Raw genomic sequence first — 25,718 nt, forward strand, 5'->3', positions numbered from 1 at the left:
AAGGTAGGTCTTGAGTTCCCCCAAAGACCATCACGAGCCCGTCCCCCAAACCCTGCCGCCCCTGAGTGTTTCCATCTCAGCTGGAGCTCGGTCCCCATCCTCCCCACGCTCAGAACAATCCCAAACACGAGGGCTCTGACGCCGGGGCGTTCCTCGACTCCACATCTAACCCGCCAGGAGCGCGTGTGTTCCTGTGGCTCCAGGACGGGCCTTGCTGTCACCCGGTCCTTCCTCCTGGTGACGGAGTTCAAGTAAGCGGCGCGGACCAAGGCGAGCAGACCCATGTCCCTCGCGCCCCCCGGCAGTGGCACTGTGCTGTCCTTGCACGCCTTCGTCGGCTCAGTCCTCCGCTTCACCCTCTGCCAGGCCTGTCCCGGGCCCAGGGACCGTGGCGGGGCCCTGGCTGCGCGGCTCCTGTGGGAGCGGCTGGCACCCGGCAGCTCCCGGGGCGTCCCGAGGAGGAGCTCCAGCGGCTGCTTCGGGGACGTGCGGGGGCGCGGCGAGGCGCAGGCGTGCGGGGCCGCAGGGAGTGCGGGTTCCCCAGAGGCTGGCGCCCGTGCTGCTCCCGCAGGAGAACGGACACTGCCCTCTCTGTCCAGCAGGACCCTAAACGTGTTCGTGGAAACGCGGGGTTTGTTATCCTGTGTGGATGGGGGAAGTGACCGATGGCGGCCGAAAGGGGACAAGAAAGGCACCACATTGTCTAATGAAGATACCAGGGCACAGGCTTCATCTGCATGAAGTCAACCCGCTCCTGCCAGATTTACAAGAGGGAAATGCTTTCAGGTTTCCTTTCCTTTCTTTCTCTCCCTACATATTTCTCTTCTTTTAATATATTTATTTATTTGAAATACAGAGTTAGAGAAAGATGGAGACACAGAGAGACGTCTTCCTTCTTCTGGTTCACTCCCCAAATGGCCTCAACAGCTGAAGCTGAGACCATCCGCGCGCTAATTGAATGCGCCACAGAGACTCGGCTCCCAGGGCACAGGGACCGAACCTTCCCCGGGCAACCGCCGGCTTTGAAGGGAGACGTTTCGGGCTCCGGAGCCCGGCCACTGCAGAGAAGTAAGCGGGAGCCGCAATGTGCGCCACGCAGGCAACCGGTGCTTAGGGAGGTCGGGCAGCCGCAGGGCAGCCAGGTGGTCTTCTCGCCTCAGGAGCCCGCGCCTGGCAGTTACTGCGGACCACAGGCCTCCAGAGCACGTAGGTCTTAATCTCGGTTTTATGGTGTAGTGGTGAGCACTCTGGACTCTGAATCCAGCGATCCGAGTTCAAATCTCGGTGGGACCTTTGCCTTTAACTTACTGAATTGTCATTTTGACTGTTTCAATGGGATTTATTACCGCTCCCGAGGTCCTTCCACCTTGTAAGGGACAAGAAGGCAGCTCTGCAGGGTATGGACTGCTCTGGGCCTCGATGCCTCCTGTCCCTGGCAGCACCTGGAACCTCGCAGGTTTGTTCTGCTCTCCTGCACTCTCTGGAGTCTGCCTTCCAGAAATGGGTTCTTTACACCGGCCCGGTCCCCAGGGAAATGACCCAATCTGGAGGATCCCCATCCTGGGCGAGGCTGGGGCTCCTGCCCTCGCCATGAACGAAGGGGCAGAGGCACACAGGGCGCCCTTGGCCCTGCTGGGGCTGAAACCTGAGCCGGTGGGGAAATCACCCATGGCTATGGGGGACAGGTGGGAAATGCTGGGGTCTGGACCGTGGATTTATATCCCGGCATGCTCACTGACCATTGTATAGCAGAGTCTGGGTTGGATCCCGGCAAAGTCTGGGTCGGACCTACTCGAGTGGGTAAAAGACTTATCCAGGACACCCATGCTTTCTGGGCAGGAGGAGCAAGGGAGATGATGTTAAGAAAAGGCATATTTCATTGAAAGAAGAAAAACATTCTTGTGCTCTAATGTTTGTTAAAATTCTTTTGAGCATAATAGGCAAGTGAGTCTGGAACAGAGAAGTCTTTGACTGTTCTGCCTGCAGTGTTGCAGACCTTCAAGAGAAAACTCAGATAGAAGTTTTTCTATTTACATCGAAAAAACCCTTTGTTCCAAGAGGAGCAGAGGTGGGGAAGCAAGACCCATCTCCTTAAAAACCCCCAGCCTCAACCGGACTGCGCTCAGCCCTCTGCCTCTCTGCTGAGCTGCCCTCCTGGCCTGGTCAGGTGTAATCTCTCTACTCAAGATGTAACCTCGCTCCTCCCCCCCCCCGCCCCCGCCCCAGTCTTCAGGCTCTGTCTGGAGAGGTGCCCATCCGTCCTTACGGATGTCCCTGCCCTAATAAACCTTGCTATTTTACCTCCCACTACTCTGTCTCACACCTGAATTCTTTCTTGTGCGAAGACAAGAACCCTGCAATTTCTCCAGTAACAATTCCACCAAGACGAAGCTATGCTGCCCCAGCAAAGAGGACCGGGCAAGTCTCATGGGGCGGGACACTGCCATCTCCTCACGGCCCTCTCCTCACCTCACCAGGCCCTAGTTCATTGCTGCGCCTGTTCCATTCCGAAAGGCAGACACAAGACCACACGAGTCTGACAAAATCCCTCGGGGAAGTTGCATCTGAGGTGCTCAGTTGACGTTTAGTGCATAGAGGGCAACTCTGAACTTTCAGCAATGGCCTACAGCAAAGCTATATGTGAAAGGGTTTTTTTTTCTCCTTCCTTTTCATAGTAATTGAATCAAAATGTGTACTGGGTTAGATTGAGGAATTAGGCATGGATCTGAATGCTTTTTTTACTTCTGAAATTTGTCCAAGTTTCTCATTTACTTCTTTCTGTGCATATGAATTGTTAAAGCCAAACTCATGAGCCCTCCAGATCCCCATAAAAGGATCTGCTGAGCCAGGGCAGGGGACTGCCAGATGGAAGGAAAGGGCCAGGGTCAAGGTCCTGCAGGTGCAGCTACATGGCTGCGTGGCAGCTGGAACCATGTCCATCAATCTCAAATGCCAGAGTGCCTGGCACCTGGCTGTCTGTGGGAAGGGCTCCTGGTGCATCCAGTGTGGTACACACTTTGGCGGGAATCTGCAGGGCGTGGCCTCCCAGGGCTTCCCTGAAGGCAGGACTAGGCCCAGGTGTGGTAACATGGATTAGTTCTTCTCCGATGTGTGTGTCCAATCCAGCTTCTGCTGCTAGGGAAACAGACCAGACACTGCTTGCTGTGTGTCCCTGGTGGTTTAGTGGCTAGGATTTGGCGTTTACACTGCCGTTTCCCAGTTTGGTTACCGGTCCAGGAAGGGTCGTTTTATGCTCCCATGTTCTTCGCAACTCTCCCTCTGGGCCTGCTGTTGTCATCTCCATTTCCCACTCAGGCCCCTGTCACTTTGATGAGTCCCACAAGCAACACACCCCAGGCTACACAACTATGTGGCTTAAACTCCATCACTACAGTGCAGTAAAAGTGAGATTTTGAAAGTGTGCATGAAAATTTAACAGCAGTCTAAGAAGAGCCGGCTGACGCCCAGCATGGAAACTGTGGGGCTCTGCCTTATGTTTGTCGCTGATGGACGTCAGCATTCACTGAACCAGCACATGGAGATCACCATCTGCAGCACACTCTCATCCAAGGCCCCTCCCACACCAGGGTGTGGGGGAAGTGTCTTCCTGGTGCTTACCTGAACCAGCCTGCTAGCCTAGAGGTCTGGTAAGCCTGGGGCTTCCTGTGTTTCAATGATGTCCAGCTTTATGTTGGATTGCCAAAGACAAGTCAGTGGACAGGAAAAGTTTAGCTTCAAAAAAAGAAATAAAACAAGACTGAAGTTTGTGAAATGCCCAGTGCAATCTGGGCACATGTCTCAGTCTGTGCGCTACACTGAAACCTTTATATGGAAATCTGGAGTCCTCAGGAAGACTTTCGACATCGGGAGTGAAGAGCCACCTCTCAAGACTCTGCAAACATTTTATGACTGTTGCCTTGGGTTTTCTAGCAGTGAACCTGTGTGACCCTGCTCTCCTACACACCCTACAGACCTGCCTCCTACAACACAGAATTTCTTGCCTGACCTATGTCAGTTGTCAGAGTGGGGGACCCAATGCAGTTTTTCTGTGTAATCCCAGGGACTTAGTGACATTTGATTCTGGAATGATTGATGCACCTGGACTGGTGCTACCACTCTGTAGTATACAGGAGTGCACCTATGGAGATGGGAGTTTAGGGGCCACCGCTGTGCCATAGCGGGTAAAGCTGCTGCCTGTAGTGCCGGCAACCCATATGGGCACCATTCCAGCACCCTGCAGCTCCACCACCAATCTAACTCCCTACTATGGCCTGGGAAAGCAGTAGAAGATGGCCCAAGTCCTTGGGCCCCTGCACCTGCGTGGGAGACCTGGAAGAAGCTCCTGACTCCTCTCTTCAGATCGGTGCAGTTCTGGACATTGAAGCCAACTGGGAAGTGAATCAGCGGATTAAAGACCTCTCTCTCTCTCTCTCTCTCTCTTACTCTCTCTCTCTCTGTCTCTCTCTGCCTCTCCTTTTTCTGTGTAACTCTGACTTTCAAATAAAATAAATAAATCATTAATAAAAAGAATTAATCTGAGTATTAGAAAAAAAGATGGGAGTTCAGGGGCAGATATTGTGGTGCCATGGGCTGGGCTGCCACTGGAACACCTGCATCCCGTATCAGAGCCGAGTATCAGACCTGCCTCCACTTCCAGTCCAGCTGTCTGCTAATGTGCCTAGAGGGAGCAGTGATGGTGCACAGACTGGGTTACTTGCCAGCCAGGACTAAGACCTTGACTGGCCTCATGGCGCCTGCTTCCACCTGGCCCAGTCCTGGCTGTTGGAGGCATTTAGGGAGTGAAGATTCTCTCTCTCTCTCTCTCTCTCTCTCTCTCTCTCTCTCTTTATATCTCTATCTCTATCATTATCTCTTCCTTTCACTCTGTGTGTGTGTGTGTGCATGTCACTGTGCCTTCCAAATAAAAACACCTTTAAAAAGAAGAATTAACATTGCTGTTTCAAGCTGGAGAATAAAAGTTTTAATTTCAACTTGTACAAAAAAGATAGGCAACAAAATGTATGTAAAATGAAATTTATTTTCTGAGGTTTCTAAACCCTACCGCTCAAGTAAAATGAACATGTGCCCGAGAGCTGGTAAACCATCTGCAGGGACTTTTTTCTGCCCGTTCCTGGACCCAAATCCTTGCTCTTTCCAGGCTGGAGTTGGGAGGGAAAAGGATGAGGGCCTTTGAGGATCCTCGCCTGATCTGGGCATTGGTGTCTTAGGGGCTATCACATGTGCAGACGGAAGGGCTGGGATTTCCGCAAGCAAACAGTGCATTGGTCCTGCCAGGTAATTTGGTTCTCAGAGATGGTGACTTCTTTGATTTAGACTTGCTTTATTGTTTTATTTTCTCATCAGTTGGAGAATTATTGGTGACTTAACTTTTGGTATTGAAATTAAACAAGTCATTTGATACTTCAGTTGTTACCTGAAATAGATAAACAAACAAACAAAAACAACTCATGAACAATCTTCTGTGTGGTTGCTGACAACTGCCTGGGGCTGGTGCTAGAGCTGATGGAAATGGAGGCCAGGGGGAGCCCGACTGAGGGGAAGGGGAGAAGTTACAGGAGTGGACCACAGGCCGGAAGGAGATGGTGGCGCTAGCACATGCAAGGCAGAGTCTCCTGAAGTGTGCTAGCTGCCCGTGGTGTGGGACACAGGGCCCCAGCACCTCCCGTTGCCAAGAGCCCTGCTCCCAGCTGCTGCTGCAGGTTAGTTAGCTAGACCCCCACCAGCTCCTCCTCAGCCTCAGTTTACCCTCCGTGCTGCTTCTCGAGAGAAAATAAAGGTCTTTGTCAGGCCCCACGATGAGAGTCATATCTCAAACATGCACATTCACAGCCTTGTTACAGCAAAGACAAGACATTTGCAGGAAAATTCTCCTAAATCCATCTCATAGGAGGGTGGGGCCACAGGGAGAGCCCTACAGTATGAGAGCCACCAGAGTCCTTGGACAATAACAAGACTGTGAGAAGATCATGGTGACAAGGGGCTAAGGACTAAACCCACATGACCTAGAGGTCAAAATCCTGAGCTGGACACCAACATGTTTTCTGGTACATCACAGAGTGTTGGAAAAGGCGGAGGGAGGGCTTCCACCTGGAGGAAGCTGGACAAGTTCTACAGGGTGAGCGTGACTTTGGCTGGGACAGGAACACGCTTTGCCTGGTGAGACGTGTCAATGTTCTTGTACAGTTAGAGGGTGGAGGTGGGGGAAAGAAGTGAGCAGAAGCAGAAAAAGGGAAATTGCCAAGCAAAGAACAAGGCATAGATCTTGGCTGATGCCCCTCATCCCAGGGGAAAGCAACATTCTGCAAAGGTAATTTCTCCTCAGGGCGTTTCGAGGGATATCTTCAGGAACTAACCAAAAAGTTCTTTAATAAAACGTGAGGTGGGAAGGCCGGCGCCGCGGCTCACTAGGCTAATCCTCCGCCTAGCGGCGCCGGCACACCGGGTTCTAGTCCCGGTCGGGGCGCCGGATTCTGTCCCGGTTGCCCCTCTTCCAGGCCAGCCCTCTGCTGTGGCCAGGGAGTGCAGTGGAGGATGGCCCAGGTGCTTGGGCCCTGCACCCCATGGGAGACCAGGAAAAGCACCTGGCTCCTGGCTCCTGCCATCGGATCAGCGCGGTGCGCCGGCCGCAGCGCGCTGGCTGCGGCGGCCATTGGAGGGTGAACCAACGGCAAAGGAAGACCTTTCTCTCTGTCTCTCTCTCTCTCACTGTCCACTCTGCCTGTCAAAAAAAATAAATAAATAAATAAAACGTGAGGTGGAGGATTAGCCTAGTGAGCCGCAGTGCCGACAATCCCGGTTCTTGCCCCGGTAGGGGCGCCAGTTCTGTCCCGGTTTCTCCTCTTCCAGTCCAGCTCTCTTGCTGTGGCCAGGGAAGGCAGTGGAGGATGGTCCAAGTGCTTGGGCCCTGCACCCACATGGGAGACCAGGAGGGAGCACCTGGCTCCTCACTTCGGATCAGCACAGTGCGCTGGCCGTAGCAGCCATTTTGGGGGTGAACCAACGGAAGAAAGACCTTTCTCTCTATCTTTGTCTCTCTTACTGTCTAACTCTGAAAAGTGGAAAAACGCTCATTTCTCATACCTTAGATGTTTCCCATCAACCCATCTTCTTAGGGAAGGATCTGGGGTTTGGTTTTGATTTGTTCCATCCATTGTAGGGGAGGTAATTGCAAACCCAGAAGCTATTACCTGTAAGTTTGGTTTCCTTGCTGTTGGGTTCTCTTTGGGAGAAGAAGACCTAAAAGCTCTCTGTGTAGTTTCTTTCATGAGAAGACTCATTGAAGGCAACATTTTCAAAGACCTCCCGCTGTGCCCTCACCACTTACCTCTGCAGGCAGGGTTCCTGCACACTGGGAGTCTCTGGTATTTTTCCCTGAGGACCATGTTTTCATCATACAGCTGAACAATGGAATCCAGGACCTGCCAGTAGAGGTTGGAGGTGCATCCTGTCCAGGAGAGAATTATGGTCAGGCAAGGCATTCACATTTGCTTAAGGGAAGGCTTCCTGCTAATTTCCTGAACTCCACTGCAGGGCCTGAGGGCTGCACTGACAGGCTGATGGGGAACAAGCTTCATGGTCACCTGCTCCCCAGCTCCAGCACATTCACATCATTCTCATACCCGGTGCTGCAATATGAGGAAGACTGGGCTGTGTGTGAGATTCGATCACACTTTTGGGGCCCAGCCCAATGATGCAGCATGGTGGCCTTGGCATGAGAGCAGTGGAAGGCGAGGGCTGAGGCAGAAGTACCCTAGGATCCACGAGGAGCTCTAGGTAGGAGCAAGGACCAAACGAGACACAGGAGGCAGATGAGAGTAGAAGCGGAGGAGAGTGATAAAGGCGGGACTCAGAAACCTGGGTTTTACTGAACCACACTCACATAAGCCAACAGACGCAGACCGTGCACAGAGTCAGAGGCACGAACACGGTTTGAGGTCAGATGGCTAAAAGTGGGAGGAAGAGTTTAGCGTGGTCAAGTCTCTACCTAAGCCTATTTGGTGGCTTCCAGAATAGGAGTTACAGCACCACTGCTCACTCTCTAGCCAGGCCATTTGTATGAAGTGGGTGAAGCAGGTCTAACATGTGCTTAGATTCTGTGAAGCTCTGGCCCAGTGGCCTGCCCGTGGAAACACACCCACTGCCAGACTCAGGCCCCTCTGGTCCCCCTACCACTGTCTCTGTCCATGGTGCTGAGGTGACGCTGCAGCATCTGTCGCAGGCTGACGTTGACCACCATGGTCTCCTTCAGATGCTGCTGTAGTTTCTGGATCTCATCTTCTGCAGCAGTCCACCAGGACGTGAAATGAGGGAAGGGAGGAAGAATCTTTGTCACTATGGGACAGCCAGAGGCCGCCGTACAAGATCCCTGCCTCTCCCTACCCCTCTGCCTATGTCATGCTCTCATCAGGGAACACCAGTCCCTGGGTGGGTTTCAAGTGAAGAATGGGCAAGCGCTGAGCACACTCACAGGGCTGCCTCCACCCAAGGGCATGGGAGGTGGAGGAGAGGCAAAGAGGAGGAACAAAGACCCTACGGCCTCCAGGTAAGGCCAGACGGTTCCCACGGAAGCTGTGGCCACCTCCTCGGTGTGACCTGCAGGAACTAGAAATACTTTCCTCTACTACATACCTCGCCCAGACCAGTTCAACACATGGTGAACAGTTCCTCTGCAGCTCACGGTGAAATGTGAAAGGGCAATGGGGATTCCTTCCTAGGAGGATGATCTGAGTAATAAAGGGCACCTACTTATACCTGCCACGTGAAGGAGAGGGAGAAAGACAAGCCTGACGGGGTTTATATTGCTAAGCAAATAGCCCAGTGGGTCCTGAGTGAATTAGCACAGTCTCATTCTCCTGCCAAGAAAAGGATATACACAAAAATTCAAAAAAGGGAAGCTGGACATCAAGAGAGAGAAGACAAAGACTGAAGCTGTGTTCTGAACACACACCAGCGATGCTGCTGCCCAGGGGGCTCCTCTGTCCATGCAGGAGCTGCTCTGGCCCCTGGGGGGTTTTGGGAGGGGAGCATGCTGCTGGCACCATGGTTACTCATGGCCTTTCTTTCACCAGACATGTCGGCTCTTGGTTTGGATGGCAATGCAGCAATGAGAATAAACCACCCATGTTTCAGGGGGAAAAAAAGAAACTTTGTGTTGCTGCACAAAGCGTGACATTGTGGCCATTTACCAGGGGTTGGCAGCATCAGAGACCTGCCTTCAGGAAAATCACCTTTCAACTGTCACTCTGATCGGACCTTGGGAGGAGGAAAGGGGACAGGATGCCTGATAACTGAGCAAGGCTGGCAGCATTCCTACATGGTTGGAAAATGCAGGTATTCCATCCACGGACTATAATTATCAAGACCATTTCAAGCACGGGGGGCTGGTGCTGTGTCATAGTAGGTAAGGCCACTGCCTGCAGTAGTGGCATCCCACATGGGGGGAGGGTTTCTAGTCCCAGCTGCTCCGCTTCCGATGCAGCTCTCTGCTATGGCCTAGAAAAGCAGTAGAAGATGGCCCAAGTCCATGGACCCTGCACATGCATGTGACCCAAAAGAAGCTCCTGGCTCCTGGCTTCAGATCACATCAGCTCTGGCTGTTGTGGACATTTGGGGAAGGAACTAGCAGATGGAAGACCTCTCTCTTTCTCTCGCTTTTTTTCTCTCTCTCTCTCGCTCTGCCCCTCTATGCCAGAATGTAACTCTGCCTTTCAAACTAATAGATAACTCTGGGGAAAAAAAAGACCATCTCAGGAAAAGAGCTGTCCCAATAGAGGCAGGTTGTGTACATGGACTGTGGAGTTGGCTGAAACTTTCCCGTGCTCCCTTCACTCTCCTCTATGGGCCACTGTGCGTGCATCAGATGCTCTATGCCAGTGGTGGCAAGGTGACTCAGGCGAGATGTCAACCAGGAACACTGAAAATCATCTGACCCACCCAGGACTGCACTTGACACCTGAGCCCAGCGCTGTTTTCAGCCTATATGCCTTTTCAAGGAGAAGCTTCTAGGCCTGTCTACACAGATGCTACAGCTCAGTTCAGACAGAAGTGGTGAGCATGCAGAAGGAAGAAGCTACTGGAAGGTTTTGAGCTGTACTTTATTTACAAGAGAAGGACTCACGGCCTGTGTCCTCAGCAGAGGTGGCTTCTTGTGCCTCAGACAGGACGGTGTCTCTACTGGAAGGCTGATCACAGGTGCGCTGGCCAGAAGGAGTCAGATACCGTTCATCCACTGCGTCCTCAGGTTCCACACTCCCTCCCTCCCCCTGGTGCTCTCTGTGGGGCCTGGTGGGAGAGGCAAGATAAGAGAGGTAACTGAGGCAACCTGGAAGCAAAGCTCATTACAGGTCCTGATCTGAAGCTCATGGAAGTGGCACGAACACCAGAGAGGCCATCGCATCAAGAGGAAATGTAGCATCCACTTCTGATGGGGCGGGGTGTGCTTAGAGCTGGGGTAGAGACAGCGGCAGGTGCTCAGTGCACTGACCCATAGCTCAGTGTGAAGAAGCAGACTCAGCAACTGCCCTAAATCCAGTTAGAGACCCAAAACAGTGAACAGAGATGTGTAAATAAAGCATTGTATTTCATATTACATGAAATGGCCCATTGAACATTGGCTCCCGAGACAGCAAAACCTCCCTGATTTCTTCCAAGTTTTAGATTTCTCCAGATATTTGATGTCATTTCTGTGTTTTTTTTTTTTAAGATAACTTTATGGGAATGAAACATCTTCCAACAAATCTCAGGAAAACTGTGCAGAAAGAGACAGGCATGTGAATTTGGGGTTCAGTCATGAAGGTTTAAAATCACACAGAAACCAAGGGCCACTATTTTGTTTCCCTTTAGGTCAGACGGACTAAAAGTGAACTTGACACGTTACTAATAAATGGAAACAATGTATGAGCTCCCAGTAGAGCAGGTGACCATTGGAGACAGGACACATCCTTGTAAAATCCATGAACAAAGAGGTCCCATCCGCAGTCTCCGGGTTGGCTTTGTTTGTTGCTCAGGGTGTTAACTTTGACCTCTGTTTGGATTCCTTGCTTTTGGAATCCTCTCTAGTTTTCCTCACTCCATCACTAGCTCCTTTACCATTCAGAGTTACCTTTGGGCCAGGGTCTCCTCTCTGTCTCCAGATTTCTGATCATTGTGATTCTCTGCAAAGCGAGACTAGAAAGCCAGTCAGAAACTAAGCAGGCCCCATTCAGACATCGCAGACATGGATGGGACTCTATGATCAGAGACTGAACCTTCTGCGTGTATACTCAGAAAGCTCTGGGAGAATTGCTCCAGGAGGCCTCTGGGTTCACCTGGATAGCAGAGCCTTGGAAGGATTTCCTATCCCCTGCACAGGGTGTTCCCGATGTGTGTCCATGATGTCTACAGTGTCTTCTTTTCCAGCTCACAGGAAGTAAGATATGTATAAAATTAGATTTGAAAGTACACTGAGTCTCAGGGCCAGCGCTGTGGCATAGTGGGTAAAGCCACCACTGCCTGTGGTACCGGCATTCCTTATAGGGTCAGTACAGGACCCGGCTGTTCGACTTCCAATCCAGCTCTCTGCTATGGCCTGAGAAAGCAATGGAAGCCCACCCAAGTCCTTGGCACCCTGCACCCATATGGGAGCCCCAGAAGAAGCTCTTGGGTCTTGGCTTCGGATCGGCACAGCACTGGCTGTTGTAGACATTTGGGGAGTGAACCAGCAGATGGAAGACCTCACTCTCTCTACCTCTCTGTAACACTGCCTTCAAATAAATAAGTAAATCCTTGGAGAAGAAAAGCAAAACAAAACTTTAAATCTAGAATCCTACATCCAGTGAAAAGCCATTTCACAAATGAAATCTGGCAGCCAGCCTTGGGGCGTAGAGGGCTAAGCCAGTGCCTGCAGTGCTGGCATCCCATAGAGCCACTGGTTGCATTCCTGGCTGCTCCACTTCTGATCAAGCTCCTGCTCATGGCCTGGGCTCTTGCCACCCACATGGGAGACCTGGATGAAACTCCTGGCTCATGCTTCAGCCTGGCCCAGTGCTGGCACTGCAGCCTCCTGGAAAGTGAGCCAGCAGGTGGAAGATCTCTCCCCATCTTCTCCCTCTCTCTCTGAAACTCTGCCTTTGAAAACTAAAAAAAGAAAAAAAAAGGTCTATTTCCTGCCATGCTCATCAAGATGAAGTCAGTCTTCTGTACTCTTTCTTACTGACTGTAGATGGAACCTTGCAAAGAATAACTCGAAGGAATTACCTGAGTGCTCTGAAAAGTCCGAACTGCATGTGGATTAAGTGCCACAGACAAGAGCAAAAGAATGAGCTGGGGCAGTAAGGGCATGGTTCTCCCTCCTGTGAGGCGCTCTGGAGGAGGAAGGGCCTTTGGAGCTGCAGCTTCTTACCCGCCGTGAGCTTTCTGGCAAGGCTCTCTGCCAGCTGGCTTCCTTGGGCCAACTGTTCACAGAATCTCTGTCCAAGGTGGCGGGCAACGTCCGTGCTCCTGAGGAGGCCCTCAAAAGCCTGGCCCGTGTCCTTCAGGTGCTGGGCAAAGAGGGAGCAGACCTCTCTCCCTTCCTGTATCTTGCGCCGTAAGTGGGTGAGTTCTCTGGCCCGAGCCTGAACTAGGGAGTCTTGTCCGCTAAGGTAGGGAAGAAGACAGAAATGTAAGATTGAATGACAGCTCACAGGAGCCTCGGCAGAGCCATCCACTAGAATTGCCGAAGGGCAGTGCCCACGGTGCATGCTGGTGTATGTTGTGAGGCTTGCCTTGGCAGGGGGAATGTGCACAGAGGCCCTGTGCTTGTTTGTTTTTGCTATGATTAAGATGCCCTTTCAGTCCCTCACCTCAGCCCACATCCATGTAGTGAACAGCAAGCAGTATGAAAATAGGGCCAGGAACATTTGTGTTGAGCAAGCTCGCCTGCTGGCATTGAGAGGTGGGAAGTCCCATAAAGGCCATGAAGGCAACATTCATTAGAATGACATGGAGATAGGCTGGCGCTGAGGCTCACTAGGGTAATCCTCTGCCTGCGGTGCCAGCACCCCAGATTCTAGTCCTGGTTGGGGTGCCGTTTCTGTCCTGCTTGCTCCTCTTCCAGTCCAGGTCTCTGCTGTAACCCAGGAAGGCTATGGAGGTTGTCCCAAGTGCTTGGGCCGTGCACCCACATGGGCGACCAGGAGGAAACACCTGGCTCCTGGCTTCAGATCAGTGTAGCGCCGGCTGTAGCAGCCATTTGGGGAGTGAACCAACAGAAAGAAGACCTTTCTGTCTCTCTCTCTCTCTCTCACTGTCTAACTCTGCCTGAAAAGAAAGAAAGAAAGAAGCAAACAAAAACAACAACAACAAAAAAGAATGTCATGAAGATGAGGATAACCAGTAGGAATGCAAGGATAGTACACGAGCTTCAGATGATGATTGTGTCATCTCTGTGAGATTTCCTTGTTTTCTAAAGCCTGAAGCATTTCTCATTGCCCCAGTATAGGATGTGAGCTCTGTTGGACAGACATGGCCATGTGTTATTCAGCTCACAGCACTCAGTAGAGGTACACATGGGGCATCCAGTTAATGCTGAGAACCACAGAATCCTGAAGCTGGACCAAGCCTCTAGAGTCACCCACCCTATCAGATGCCTGAATGTTCTCTTTCTGTCAGCCAAGTGGTTGTTCTCACATTGTCAATCTCTAATCCCTAGAAATGCTACAAAGTGTGGGGCAAGTCAAGGCCTACAGGAGAATCAAACAGGGGCTTCAGGCCTGTACCCCCTTCCAAGTCCTATCTCTGTTTGCATGGGTTTTACACACATGACTGTATAGGATCACTTCAGCAAAGTGCTCAAAGACAGTTTGAATGCCACAATCTACCCTATGTTAGACACTCTCTAGGAAGGGAAATGCTGGCCTTGAGAAAAGTAATAATTCATTTTCCAGGCAATAGCTGCACAATTATGCACTTACTAAATAGCCCTATAGTGCTTAAAAAATTGGTAGAGAGGAAATAGTTTTAAAATGAAAGAATATCTGTAAAAGCTGGAAAATATCTCTTGTAGGAAAGCTCATTAATGGGGCCCGTGCCATGGTGTAAATGTTAAACTGACAGGACACCAGTATCCAGTATGGGTACAAGTTCGACCCCCGTTACTCCTCTTCCAATCCAGTTCCCAGATGACAGCCTGGGAAAAGCAGCAAAATCTGGCCCAAGTGATTGGGCCCCTGCAACCAATGTGGGAGAACAGGAAGAGGATCCTGGCCCCTAGCTCTGGCCATTCCCTGCCCCAGCAGTTGAGGTCATCTGGGGAGTGAACCAGCAGATGGAAGATCTCTCCCACCCTAACATCTGTCTCTCCCTTTCTTTGTGTAGCTCTGACTTTCAAATACACAAATAAATCTTTCTAGAAAATGCCATTAGTTACAGTCACCATGTCTATAAGAAAGAGCAAGTCTAGCAAGTACAGCAGACCACTGAGATTTCATGTGTGTCAGAGATGGTGCCAACCACTTGTACTGGTGAGTGTGACCTTGTGAACCTCTGCAGGAGATGCTGTCAGCACTTTCCTCTTACAGGTGAGCCAGCCCAGGAAAGTTAAGAAAATGGGTCCAGGACACACAGTTGGACATGCACTGTTGTGTCCTCCCATGGCATTAGATCCATTTTACCCATATGTTACTTCATGGAGAACCCCACGCCCTACCTCACCCCAACCCCACAACCCCACTGATAGTCTTGGTCCGGTTCAGCCATGGATACTTCCACTTCTCCTTGCACAGACTTGCTCCTTACCCCAGCCTCGCAGCTGATCGCATCTCCTCAAAGTCAGGCTTCTCCTCCAGCACCGATGCAATGAGGTCTTTGTACTCCTCACACCCTGAGGAAACAGAGTCGCACCCTCCTCAGCGGACAGGTGGCCATGCAGCCAAGGTCACTGTCTATGGGGAGGACGCACAGTCCCCTCCACCACACAGGAAACCCAGGCACCAGGCTATGTGCAGGGATTGTCACTCGTGTACTCTTTGGACTCATGTGTGTTCCCCAGTTTAGAGATGAGGAACGAGAAGCTCATGGAAGGTAGAGCAATGTGACGAGAGGACTGGATTTGAATGAGGCAATGCCAGGGTTCACATCTCCTAGGCCTCATCTAAGTCATGAGCCACTGCAAGCAGCAAGCCCTGGGGCTTCTTGAACGAAACATTGACATGGGAATTGCAGCAGTGATTTCCTTGTTTGGGAGGACACCAAGGACTGTAGGACTGATGGTTCTCCTGTGTGGAGTTTCAGTAGTCTCCGAATAGTTTGAAGATTTAAAAAATTTTCTTGGGAGCTGCAGCCCATATGGGAGCGCTGATTCAAGTCGTGACTGCCCCACTTCTGATCCAACTCTTACTAGTGAGCTCCTGGGAAGGCAGTGGAAGATATCTCAGGTACTTGGAACCCAGCCACCAAAGTGGAGACATGGATGCAGGGTCCTCACTTGGGCCTGTCCAGCCCTGTCAGTTTTAGCCACTTGGGCAGGGAATCAAGGGATGAAAATTCTCTTCGTGTGAAGCTTAGAGCTTCTTCTGGGTCTCCAACATGGGTGCAGGGACCCAAGAACTTGAGCCTTCTTCTATTGCTTTCCTAGGCCAGGCAGAGAGCTGGATCAGAAGTAGAGCAGCCAGGACTCATACCAGCACCCATATGAGATGCCAGCACCGCAGGCAGTGGCTTTTTTTTTCTTTTAATTTATTTGACAGAGTGAGACAGTGAGAGTGACAGAGAGAAAGGTCTTCCTTCCGTTGGTTCACCCCCAAATCTGTGCCAATCCAAAGCCAGGAGCCAGGTGCTTCCTCCTAGTGTCCCACGCAGGTGCAGGGGCCCAAGCACTAGGGCCATCCTCCACTGCCTTCCTGGGCCACAGCTGAGAGCTTAGAGTTAAACGTGAGGGCCAAGATGCCAGAGGTCTGAGCTGAAGGCACTGCCCATACACAGACGCTGCCAAAAGAGTGTGGCCAGAGGCCCCAGCCTGCCAGGGAACGGTCTGAAGTCACAATAGCAGAACTAGAAGGTGGGGGGGTCGTGGACTCTCAGGAACCCGTGCGTTCTTCTGCTCATCCCCAATGGGCACCATCCCCTCCGCAACACACAGGTCTGTGCAAAGGGGTCTGGTGGCCTAGCAGCTGAGGGGTTGAGGGACAGGCAGACTCGGCCTGGAGTCCTCGGGTCCCCACGGAGAGCCCGTGACGGCCAAACCCTGTTCTCGGCGAAGGGACCCGAGAGCGGCCGTCACCGCGACCCTGTCCCTGGGGAGCCCGGAGCTGGATAGGCGATGCGATGCTTCCGAGTGCCCGCGGGCGGCAGGGGCGGCGGGGGCAGGGTTTTCCCTGAGTGGAGGCGGCGCCGACGAGGGCGCTCCGCGGCCTCCGGCCCACTCTCTCCGGTGGGACTCGGACCCGGGCGTCTGCGGGGAGCGGGCTCCTGCGGCGGGCGGGCGAATGCCACGCGGCTTCCCGCGGCCACCCGACTCCCAACGCACAGGTAACCCTCGCGGCGAACAGTGTGCCTCCTGCTCGCCGGTCCGCGGTGCCCGGGGCTCTGGAGCTCGCAGCGTCGCGCTGTGCGGGCAGAAGCTGTGTCTCTGTGGCGCAGTGGGTTAGCACGTTCGGCTGTTAACTGAAAGCTTGGTGTTTCGAGCCCACCCAGGGACCGCCGTCAGCACTTTTACCCCGTTTGATAATAAGTCAGTGAAATGCCCTCACTCTGTTACCCTCACGGGCTCCTCGCGTCCCCAACGGGGTTCTCAGAGAACGGCTGCTGGGATGTAAACCCTGTAGTTGAGGGGTGCAGATCACCGCCCCTATTACTCTGTGACAGATAGTGCAGGAGCGGTGCCCCTAGCAATTAGGCCATCTGCACCTGTCTGCGGAGATGAGAGAATCTTCCCCTGTTGAGCTGGTGGCTCATGTGGGCTCAGGTTTCTGCTGAATCTCAGGAGCAGAGGTTGAGTCTGACTTTATAGGCTCTCTCGCTCTCTCTCTCTCTCTCTCTCTCTCTCTCTCCCTCCACCACCCTCCCTCCCACACCTCCAACTCTCTGTTAACCCCTGCATGGTATTTTCCCACTGGCGGTCTCACTGTGAGTTTCTAGTTTTGATATTATGAACTTCACTTCACTGGTACCTACAGGGATCCATTCCCTGTTTGTGGGTGAGTATCTTCAATTGCCTATCATCCTGTGCCTTCTGGAAGTTCTTGATATTTGAGCCTGCAGCAGAGAAAAGAAGCTCCCATTCTGTCTTTCTAATACTTGGTTAAAAGGGCAGGGTGTGCTTAGAGCTGGGGTAGAGACTGCGGCAGGTGCTCAGTGCACTGACACATAGCTCAGTGTGAAGAAGCAGACTCAGGAACTGCCCTAAATCCAGTTAGAGATCCAAAACAGTGAACAGAAGATGTGTAAATAAAGCATTGTATTTTATATTACATGAAGTGACTCTGAATACTGGTTCCTGAGACCACAAAACCTCCCTGGGCTCTTCTACCTTTGAGATTTCTCCAGATATTTGATGCCATTTGAGTTTCTTTTTCAAGGTAACTTTCTGGAAATGAAACATCTTCCAACAAATCTCAGGAAAACTGCAGAAATGAATCATGCATCAGAATTTGGGATTCAGTCATGAAGGATGAAAACTCACACAGAAATCGAGGGCCACTGCTTTGTTTCCCTTTAGGTCAGACTGACTAAAAGCGAACTTGAGACATTACTAATAAATGGAAACAATGTATGAGCTCCCAGTAGAGCAGGTTACCAATAGAGTTAGGACACATCCTTGTAAATCCATGAACAAAGAGGTCCCATCTGCAGTCTCTGGGTTGGCTTTGGTGTTGTTGCTCAAGGTGTTAATGTTGACCTCTGTTTGGATCCCTTGCTTTTGGAATCCTCTCTGGTTTTCCTCGCTCCATCACCAGCCCCTCAGCATTCAGAGTTACCTGTGGGCCAGAGTCTCTTGTCTGTCTCTTTTCATTGTGATTCTCTGCAAAGCAAGACTAGAAAGCCAGTCAGAAACTAAGCAGGCCCCATTCAGACATCGCAGACATGGATGGGACTCTATGAGCAGAGACTGAACCTGCTGCGTGTATACTCAGAAAGCTCTGGGAGAATTGCTCCAGGAGGCCTCTGGGTTCACCTGGATAGCAGAGCCTTGGAAGGATTTCCTATCCCCTGCACAGGGTGTTCCCGATGTAGATGCAGGATGTCTATAGTGTCTTCTTCTCCAGCTCACAGGCCCCTTGCATAGTTGCCTTCAGGATTTCTCCAGCTGGAACCTTCATTTCCACCCCAAAGCTGCCCACCAGAGCGTGGTTTGATTCCCACTAATGCTCCTCCTGCAGACCCCACTGCAGTGTGGTGGGAGAGGACAGGCAACCCTGTCCACCTCCATCCCACCCAGAGCGCAGCCCAGGCACCATCAGGCCTGGGCCTCTGGTGCGCTCACATGTTCCCAGAGGGAGTCTCTCTCTACAGAGAGACGCCAGAGAAATCCACTTTCCCAACACCAGCATCTGCTTTATCTGGTGCATAACCTGAACACTGAAAGGAAACAACTCACAAGCAAGGAATTCCAACTGATCCATTTTAGTAAAGAGGAAACAAATTCAGCATGGACCAATCACTTGATCAAAGGAAGGGCATGGATGAAATGAATTAGAATGCTGAGATGAGAGCTGGCCTGGAAAAAGGGCAACTGGGACAGAATCCAGAGCCCCAGCCAGGACTAGAAAGAACCTGATGTGCCAGCCCCGGTAGGCGGAGGATTAGCCTATAGAGCCACGGCGCAGGCCTGGGAAATCTTTCTTAAAAAATGATCTCAAGTTTCTGGGCACTGCAGGCAGCCTCCTGGAAGAATGGAGCCACTGTTCCAGCTTCACAGATGTGGCTGAGAGCTAATTTTGAGTTGCTGGACAAGGTCGAGGCCACCACAGCAGCTGGGAAAACAAGGGGGTTGGAGGAAATCTCAGAGAGGAAAAAGCCAGGAAGGCAGTTCCAGGCATGTGTGGAGCTTGTGCGAGTTTGGGTGGCTCCAGGCAGTCCTGGTACAGCTAAAGGGACCCAGAGAGACCTCAGCTGCCATCTGCTGAAGGGGAGGTGAACGCAAGCACGTGGGCCTCTCCTATCCATGGGGAGACTGGGTTGAGCCAGGTTTTGGCCTGACCCAGCCCCAGGTGTTGTGCACATTTAAGGAGTGAATTATTGGATAGGGGTCCTCTCTCTATGCCTCTCATTTTCTCTCTGCCTCATTTTCTCTCATCCAAGGCCCTTCCCACACCAGGGTGTGGGGGAAGTGTCTTCCTGGTGCCTCCCTGAATCAGCCTGCTAGCCTAGAGGTCTGGTAAGCCTGGGGCTTCCTGTGTTTCAGAGATGTCCAGCTTTATGTTGGATTGCCAAAGACAAGTCAGTGGACAGGAAAAGTTCATCTTTAGAAAAAAAATCCAACAGCCCTGCTCCCAGCTTCTGCTGCAGGTGAGTTAGCCAGACCCCCACCAGCTCCTCCTCAGCCTCAGTTTACCCTCCGTGCTTCCCCTGGGGAAAATAATGGTCTTTGCCAGGTCCCGGGATGAGAGTCATATCTCAAACATGCACTTTCACAGACTTGTTACTGCAAAGAGAAGACATTTGCAGGAAAATTTCTCCTAAATCCATCTCATAGGAGGGTGGGGGCACAGGGAGAGCCCTACAGTGTGAGAGCCACCAGAGTCCTTGGTCAATAACAAGACTGTGAGAAGATCATGGTGACAAGGGGCTAAGGACTAAACCCACATGACCTAGAGGTCAAAAGCCTGTGCTGGACACCAACATGTTTTCTGCTATGTCACAGATTGTCAGGGAAGGCGGAGGGAGGGCTTCCACCTGGAGGAAGCTGGACAAGTTCTACAGGGTGAGCATGACTTTGGCTGGGACAGGAACACGCTTTGCCCGGTGAGTCTTGTCAATGTTCTTGTACACATAGAAGGCCAGGTGGGGGAAAGAAGTGAGCAGAAGCAGAAAGTGGAAACTGCCAACTAAAGAGCAAGGCATAGATCTTGGCTGATGCCCTGTGCCCAGGGGAAAGCAACATTCTGCAGTTATTTCTCCTTAGGGCATTCCAGGGATATCTTCAGGAAATAACCGAAAATTCTTTAATGAAAAGTGAAAAAATGCTCATTTCTCATTCCTTAGGTGTTTCCTGTCAACCAGTCTTCTTAGGCTCTCCACGTGATTACAACATGATAGCACGATTAGAAGCTACTGCATACACCTGGTCTAATTCCCACCCTTCTCTGATTCCTTGTCTCTCCCATGATGGGTGTCTTGCCCATGCAAGCAGAACATCTTTAGTCTTCCTCTGCACAGTCTCACATGTGTCACTCTCTGTCATAATTGGACCTTCTGTGGCAAGGATTTATCCATTTCTATTAGATCTTTAAAAGGTGGCCCCAGAGGGGACAGCGACCATGCAGTGGGGCCAACGGGGTCAGCTGCTCAGGCTCCGGGTGCGGGGGGACAAAAGATCACATCACAGCCTCTTTCAGGAAACTCGCTGGGATCTGAGGATCAGCCCAAGGAGAGCCCAGGAAGCGGGAGGAACTCACTCTGTGTGTGTACAGCGAGTTGTGTGAGGCTGTGCTGGGACAGAAGGGGCGGAACTCATACTTACCTGGCAGGGGTGACACCATGATCACGCAAGTGGTTCTGTAGGTAGGAAATCACATATGAGCTATGTGTGTGTGACAAAGGCCTAAAGAGTTGACATGTAGGTCCAGCATATGCATCTCAAAGTCATCCCAGTAACCTGCCAGGGGCAGCCCAGTATTTGCATCCTGCCCTGCTCCCTCTACCCAGTAACCTGCCAGGTGGGGGTCCCCGCCCCTTCTGCCTGATCACCTTCCAGGTGCAGCCCAGTATGTGCACTTCAAACATCCCAGGGATCTTCCAGAGGGTCCTGCCCATCCTTCCTCTAAGCAGGGCAATGGCAGCCAGGCTTCCTGCTGTTTCTGAGAACTTCAGAAGCAAAACTCAGATAGGAACTTTTCGCATTTACATCCAAAAAGTCCTTTGTTCCAGGAAGAGCAGAGGCAGCAAGGCAAGGCCCATCTCCTTCAGAGCCCCTGGCCTCAACCCTCTGCCTGGCAGCTGAGCCACCCACCTGGCCTGCCCAGGTGTACTCTCTCCACTCAACCATGTAACCTCACTCTCCCCCAGTCTGAGGGACTGACTGGGCTCTCTCTCTCAGGGTCTGTCTGGAGAGGTGCCCATCCATTCTTACTTTGGCCCTGCCCTAATAAACCTTGCTGTTTTGCTTTCCGCTTACTCTCTGTCTCACGCCTGATTTCTTGCTTGGGCCCAGACAAGAACCCTGCCAATCTCTGGTAACTGTGCTCCCAGGGCGAGGCTCGTCCATTTCACTGCGGCAGTGCTAACCCCTGCGACTTCCCCATATGGGGGAAACTCGACTGCAGAATGTGTGGTAGTGGGGACTGTGTGCTCGCTCTCCCCTGATTTTTCTCCAGTTCAAAGAGTAGATGGCCAGGAAGTAAACAGTAGCTCTGGCAGTGAGGAATTTCTCTCTCAGGTCTTAGACGTTCTGCTGGCTCCTCTCCAGCTTGGCCCGCAGGTCGTAGTAGGGGTCCAGGGCACTGCTTTTAGCCGTTGCGCCAGAAATTGTGCTGGGAGGTACTTCCATGATGAAGCTGTATCAGAGCAGAGCCAGAGCCTGGGCAGAAGAAAGCCACGTAAATAATGAGCTACGCACACGTGAGTGCACTGTGCTGAAGGTGGTCTTGCTTAGTTCCCGTATAAAGATACTCTTGGATGACCCTAAATGTTGCGTGTATCGAGAGCGATGAATTCGAAAAGGGTGCTCGGCACTCGGACAAAACTCCTAAGCCTGACGCAGTGTAAGAATGGGCGCAGTCCGGACAGACCAGGGCCGAGGCCAGGGCCGGGGCGCCCGCAGGGGTGGGGTTTGGAGGGACGGGGCGGGCACAGCTGTCACTCTGAGCTCGCCTAGGGTCTGCTGGTGGAGCAGCTGCTGGGCGCGGGGAGGGTGGGGCGCCTCCCGTGACGTCGCGTAAGGGTCGGAGCTACGTAGATAGAGCAAGCAGGGGCTGCTGGGCCGGGACCTGCTGCAGATTCACGACCGCTTTCCAGTGCTGTGGGAGAAAGCGCGGCACCGCTGGCGGCACATACGTGCGCTGTGCGTGCTTCAAGGCGAAGGGCACCCAGGGGCGTGAGGGGCGCAAAGTGAGCGCGTGTGAAGAGTTCGGGGCGTATGAGGCTGTGCGATTTGTCGGCTGCAGAATTTTTGGAAGTGGGGCACTGCGTTGGCACTCTCCCCCGGCTTTGATAAGTGGAAGAGCAGGTGGCTACTAAGTTGCAGTGTGCAAATCCTCCGTGCAAAGCAGGTTATGTACTTTTCAAATCCTACGCAGGGTAAATATTGTGGGCTACTCTCCTCTACACAAACATCTCTCCGTTCTGGGACTCACTTGCTCTTTCTCTGAAAGGAATTTTAACAAACATTATAGCACAAGGATGTTTTTCTTCTTTTAATGAAATATGCCTTTTCTTGCAAAGAGTCCTTCATTGACTGATGTACGGTGGTTTTTGCAAAGCCCGCTGGGCGGAGCCTAGTGCCAGGCCGGGAGCTCTCTCCTGGGACCTGTAGAACGGCCTCTCCCCTGCTCCTCCCGCCCAGAAATCCTGGGTGTCCTGGATAAGAGTCTTTTTTACCCACTCGAGTAGGTCCCACCCAGACTTTGCCGGGATCCAAATCCGCGGTCCAGACACCGGCGTTTCCCACCTGTCCCTGATAACGGTGGGTGATTTCCCCACGGGCTCAGGTTTCAGCCCCAGCAGGGCCAAGGGCGCCCTGTGTGCCTCCGCCCCTTCGTGCATGGCGAGGGCAGGAGCCCCAGCCTCGCCCAGGACTGGGATCCCCCAGGCTCGGTCATTGTCCTGGGGACCTGGCCGTTGTAAAGAACCCATTTCTGGAACGCGGACTCCAGAGAGTGCCCTAGAGCTGGATGAACGTATGAGGTTCCAGAGGCGGCCGGGGACTGAGGGCATCGAGGGCAGAGCAGTCTGTTCCCTGCAGAGCTGCCTTCTGTCCCTTACAAGGCGGAAGGACCTCGGGAGCGGTAATAAATCCCATTTAAATGATCAAAATGGCAGTTTAGTAAGTTAAAGGCAAAGGTCCCACCAAGATTTGAACTCGGATCGCTGGATTCAGAGTTCAGAGTGCTCACCATTACATCATGGAACCACGCTTAAAATATACGGGAAACGGCTGCAGGCGGACCGCGTTGACTGCCAGGCGCGGGCTCCTGAGGCGGGAAGACCACGCAGCTGGCCCGCAGCTGCCCGACCACCCTAAGTACCGGTTGCCAGCGTGGCGCATACCGCGGCTCCCGCTCGCCTCTCGGCGGTGGCCGGGCTCTAAAGCCCGAAACGTCTCCCTTCAAAGCCGGAAGTTGACCGGAAGGATTGGTCCCTGTGTTCTCAGAGCTGAGTCTCTGTGGCGCAATCGGTTAGCGCGTTCGGCTGTTGACTGAAAGGTTGGTGGTTCGAGCCCACCCAGGGACGGCTGCTGTTGCATTTTTACCAGGTGCTGCCCGCGGAGCACATTCTTGTCTCTCGTCTTTACTTGTCTGCTGTCCCCACAAAAGCCACCTCCCCACGTCATTCCACTCTCCCAGACCACCTGCTGGGAGCCCAGGAGGCCTGAAACACACACTGAGGAGGAAAGCAGTCCTCGGGCCAAATGGGCTGCCGCCGGTGAGGTCCGTTGGGGGACTTGCATTTGACATCTGTGATACAACACCCACAGCAGTGTTTGGTCCCCAAGCGTGTGCCTCAGTTGTGCTTGCTTTATCAACAGCGTTCTCACCATTATAAATAATAATTTGTAAAAAGAAGTTTCTGTACTCTGTGCAAGTACTTTCAAAATCTTCTGAAGCCTGGTTGGCTTCATGAGAGCACCACAGAGGTCGTTGTATTGTGCACTAGGAAGATGTATCGTGCACGTCTTTAGCCCCTGTGCAGCTGTGTCCACAGTGTAGTGTTGCCTGTGCAACGGCTTCTTTATGGCTGTTATACATGGCTTCGAATATCAGCCAACTTGGAAACTGCTCTTTTCCGAGAATGGCACTAAGTCATATTCCAGGTGGTTTATGAACTCCATTAGTGTCCCTCTCTTCACTTACTTGTAGGCACAAGCTTACTATTCAGGGATCTTGAACCTCCAACAAGGGGAGTGGGCCCCCCTGCTTGACTAAGAGCTTGGTGCAACAGGAGGATTTGGTGGGCACTCCCCACAGCTGCTCAGCTGTGGGTGTTGACAGCTAAACTTCTAAGCTAGCTTGCAGACTTCCAATAACTGCAACTGTTGTCTGTAATGACCTGGTTACACACATCCAGAGAACCCTGCCAGATGACCTCTTTTATGGCTCTCAGCCAAGCCACTATCCCAGAGGGGAATCCTCATGGTGTCAGACACCTGTTCTCCTGCTTTCCTTTATATCTTCAGAGATCTTGCTTTGGCTTCCACAGGAAGTGATGAGAAGCCAATGCTTCTTTTCCTGCTATACCATGGTCAGTGAGCATGCAGATAACTCTCTCCATAGTATTCCTTGCCAGATGTTGGCTGGGGCTCTGCCCAGACCATCTGTCCATGTGAGATGCATCACTGGAGCCAAAGGAACCTGCACCCGACAGGCAGACCTGGGCCCTAGTGCTGTGGGCTCATGATCCCTTGGTTCTTCTGTTTCTCCCATGCGCAGAAACAGAGCTCTTGACTCCTGCATGCTGAACCTGGGTCCTGGACCAAGGCTTTTGTTCTTTCTTTCATTTTTGCATCGTGATTTCTCCCACCAGGGGCATCGCAGGGGGTTTCTGAGTGTGATGTTTCAAGTGAACTTCTGGGGTGATCTCTGTTAGGTGTTGATTGACAGAGATGCATTCTCTGTTTGATGGCGCATGTCAGGAAAACTAGTCTGCGAGTGTGTATCGATTGTCCATTATCCTGGAGAGGCTGGTATTTCCTGGCATTTGAGCCTGCAGAAGTGAGAAGCTGTTCACCTCTCCTCTTTCCAGTGTGTGGTGAAATTATTATGGGCCTATAGCTTTCATGTAACAGCTTTTTTTTTTCTTAAGATTTATTTATTTATTTGAAAGGCAAAGTTACACAGACTGAGAGAGGGAGAGAGAGAAAAATCTTCCATCTGCTGGTTTACCCCCCAAATGACCCCAAGAGCTGGGGCTGCGCCAGGCTGGAAGCCAGAGGCTTCTTCCAGGTCTTCCACATGGGTGCAGGGGCCCAATCACTTGGGCCATCCTCCACTGGCCACCCAAGCCCTTCCAAGCAGCACCATCTAAGACCAGGGCTCGAAAGCTCTCCTGGGAGAGAAGGCAAAGCTCTGGCTGCGGTGAAGGCAGCTCACCAGTGAAGACAGCGCCAAGAACTCCAGGGACAAAGTAGAAGAGAGTGTGGGCAAGGGGTTGGGAGCCACAGACCACTCAGCACATGCTGGAGCTCCAACTATTAAAACTGTTGGCTGCCTGAACCTTCAGAGAGGGTGTGATACCCTCATAGTGTCCTGAGGATCCTCTGGGGTAGGGGTGGGTTAATGTAAATATACACTTTCAACCGGGGTGCCTGAGGAATATTGACAGTATCAGCTTGGTTTGAGATCCAGATGCGGATTTAAATTCAGGTT

General features: G+C 52.1%; 1 protein-coding gene, 1 long non-coding RNA gene and 2 other non-coding genes across 4 annotated transcripts; 3 read left to right on the forward strand and 1 right to left on the reverse strand.

The window, feature by feature from the left end:
* The first annotated feature begins 1,221 nt into the window (after window positions 1-1,221).
* On the forward strand, window positions 1,222-1,293 carry TRNAQ-CUG (transfer RNA glutamine (anticodon CUG)). The gene has a single exon. It is a non-coding gene; the product is annotated as a tRNA-Gln (tRNA).
* A 6,874-nt stretch (window positions 1,294-8,167) lies between these two features.
* Window positions 8,168-14,882, reverse strand: LOC138850401 (neuroblastoma breakpoint family member 6-like protein). Its single transcript, XM_070076895.1, has 5 exons — window positions 14,776-14,882; window positions 12,401-12,636; window positions 11,123-11,174; window positions 10,139-10,302; window positions 8,168-8,298 (listed from the first exon to the last, which is right to left on the reverse strand). The coding sequence occupies exons 1-5, from the start codon at window positions 14,796-14,798 to the stop codon at window positions 8,168-8,170; spliced, it is 606 nt and encodes a 201-aa protein (XP_069932996.1). The 5' UTR covers window positions 14,799-14,882.
* Window positions 14,883-16,079: 1,197 nt separating this feature from the next.
* LOC138850402 (uncharacterized) lies at window positions 16,080-20,061 on the forward strand. The gene is made up of 3 exons (XR_011390120.1): window positions 16,080-16,506; window positions 19,382-19,485; window positions 19,841-20,061. It is a non-coding gene; the product is annotated as an uncharacterized lncRNA (long non-coding RNA).
* A 3,451-nt stretch (window positions 20,062-23,512) lies between these two features.
* TRNAN-GUU (transfer RNA asparagine (anticodon GUU)) lies at window positions 23,513-23,586 on the forward strand. The gene has a single exon. It is a non-coding gene; the product is annotated as a tRNA-Asn (tRNA).
* The last annotated feature ends 2,132 nt before the right edge of the window (window positions 23,587-25,718 follow it).

Source organism: Oryctolagus cuniculus, chromosome 7 (genome assembly GCF_964237555.1).
Source record: "Oryctolagus cuniculus chromosome 7, mOryCun1.1, whole genome shotgun sequence".
Classification (NCBI taxonomy): Eukaryota; Metazoa; Chordata; class Mammalia; order Lagomorpha; family Leporidae; genus Oryctolagus; species Oryctolagus cuniculus.

Coding starts and splice junctions, on each gene's coding strand:
- LOC138850401 (XM_070076895.1), bottom strand. CDS start 14,798: ATGCGATCAGCTGCGAGGCTGGG. Junction 11,175..12,400: donor TGCCAGAAAGCTCACGGCGG/GTAAGAAGCTGC, acceptor CTCGCTTTGCAG/AGAATCACAATGATCAGAAA. Junction 10,303..11,122: donor GAGGAGACCCTGGCCCAAAG/GTAACTCTGAAT, acceptor CTCTCCCACCAG/GCCCCACAGAGAGCACCAGG.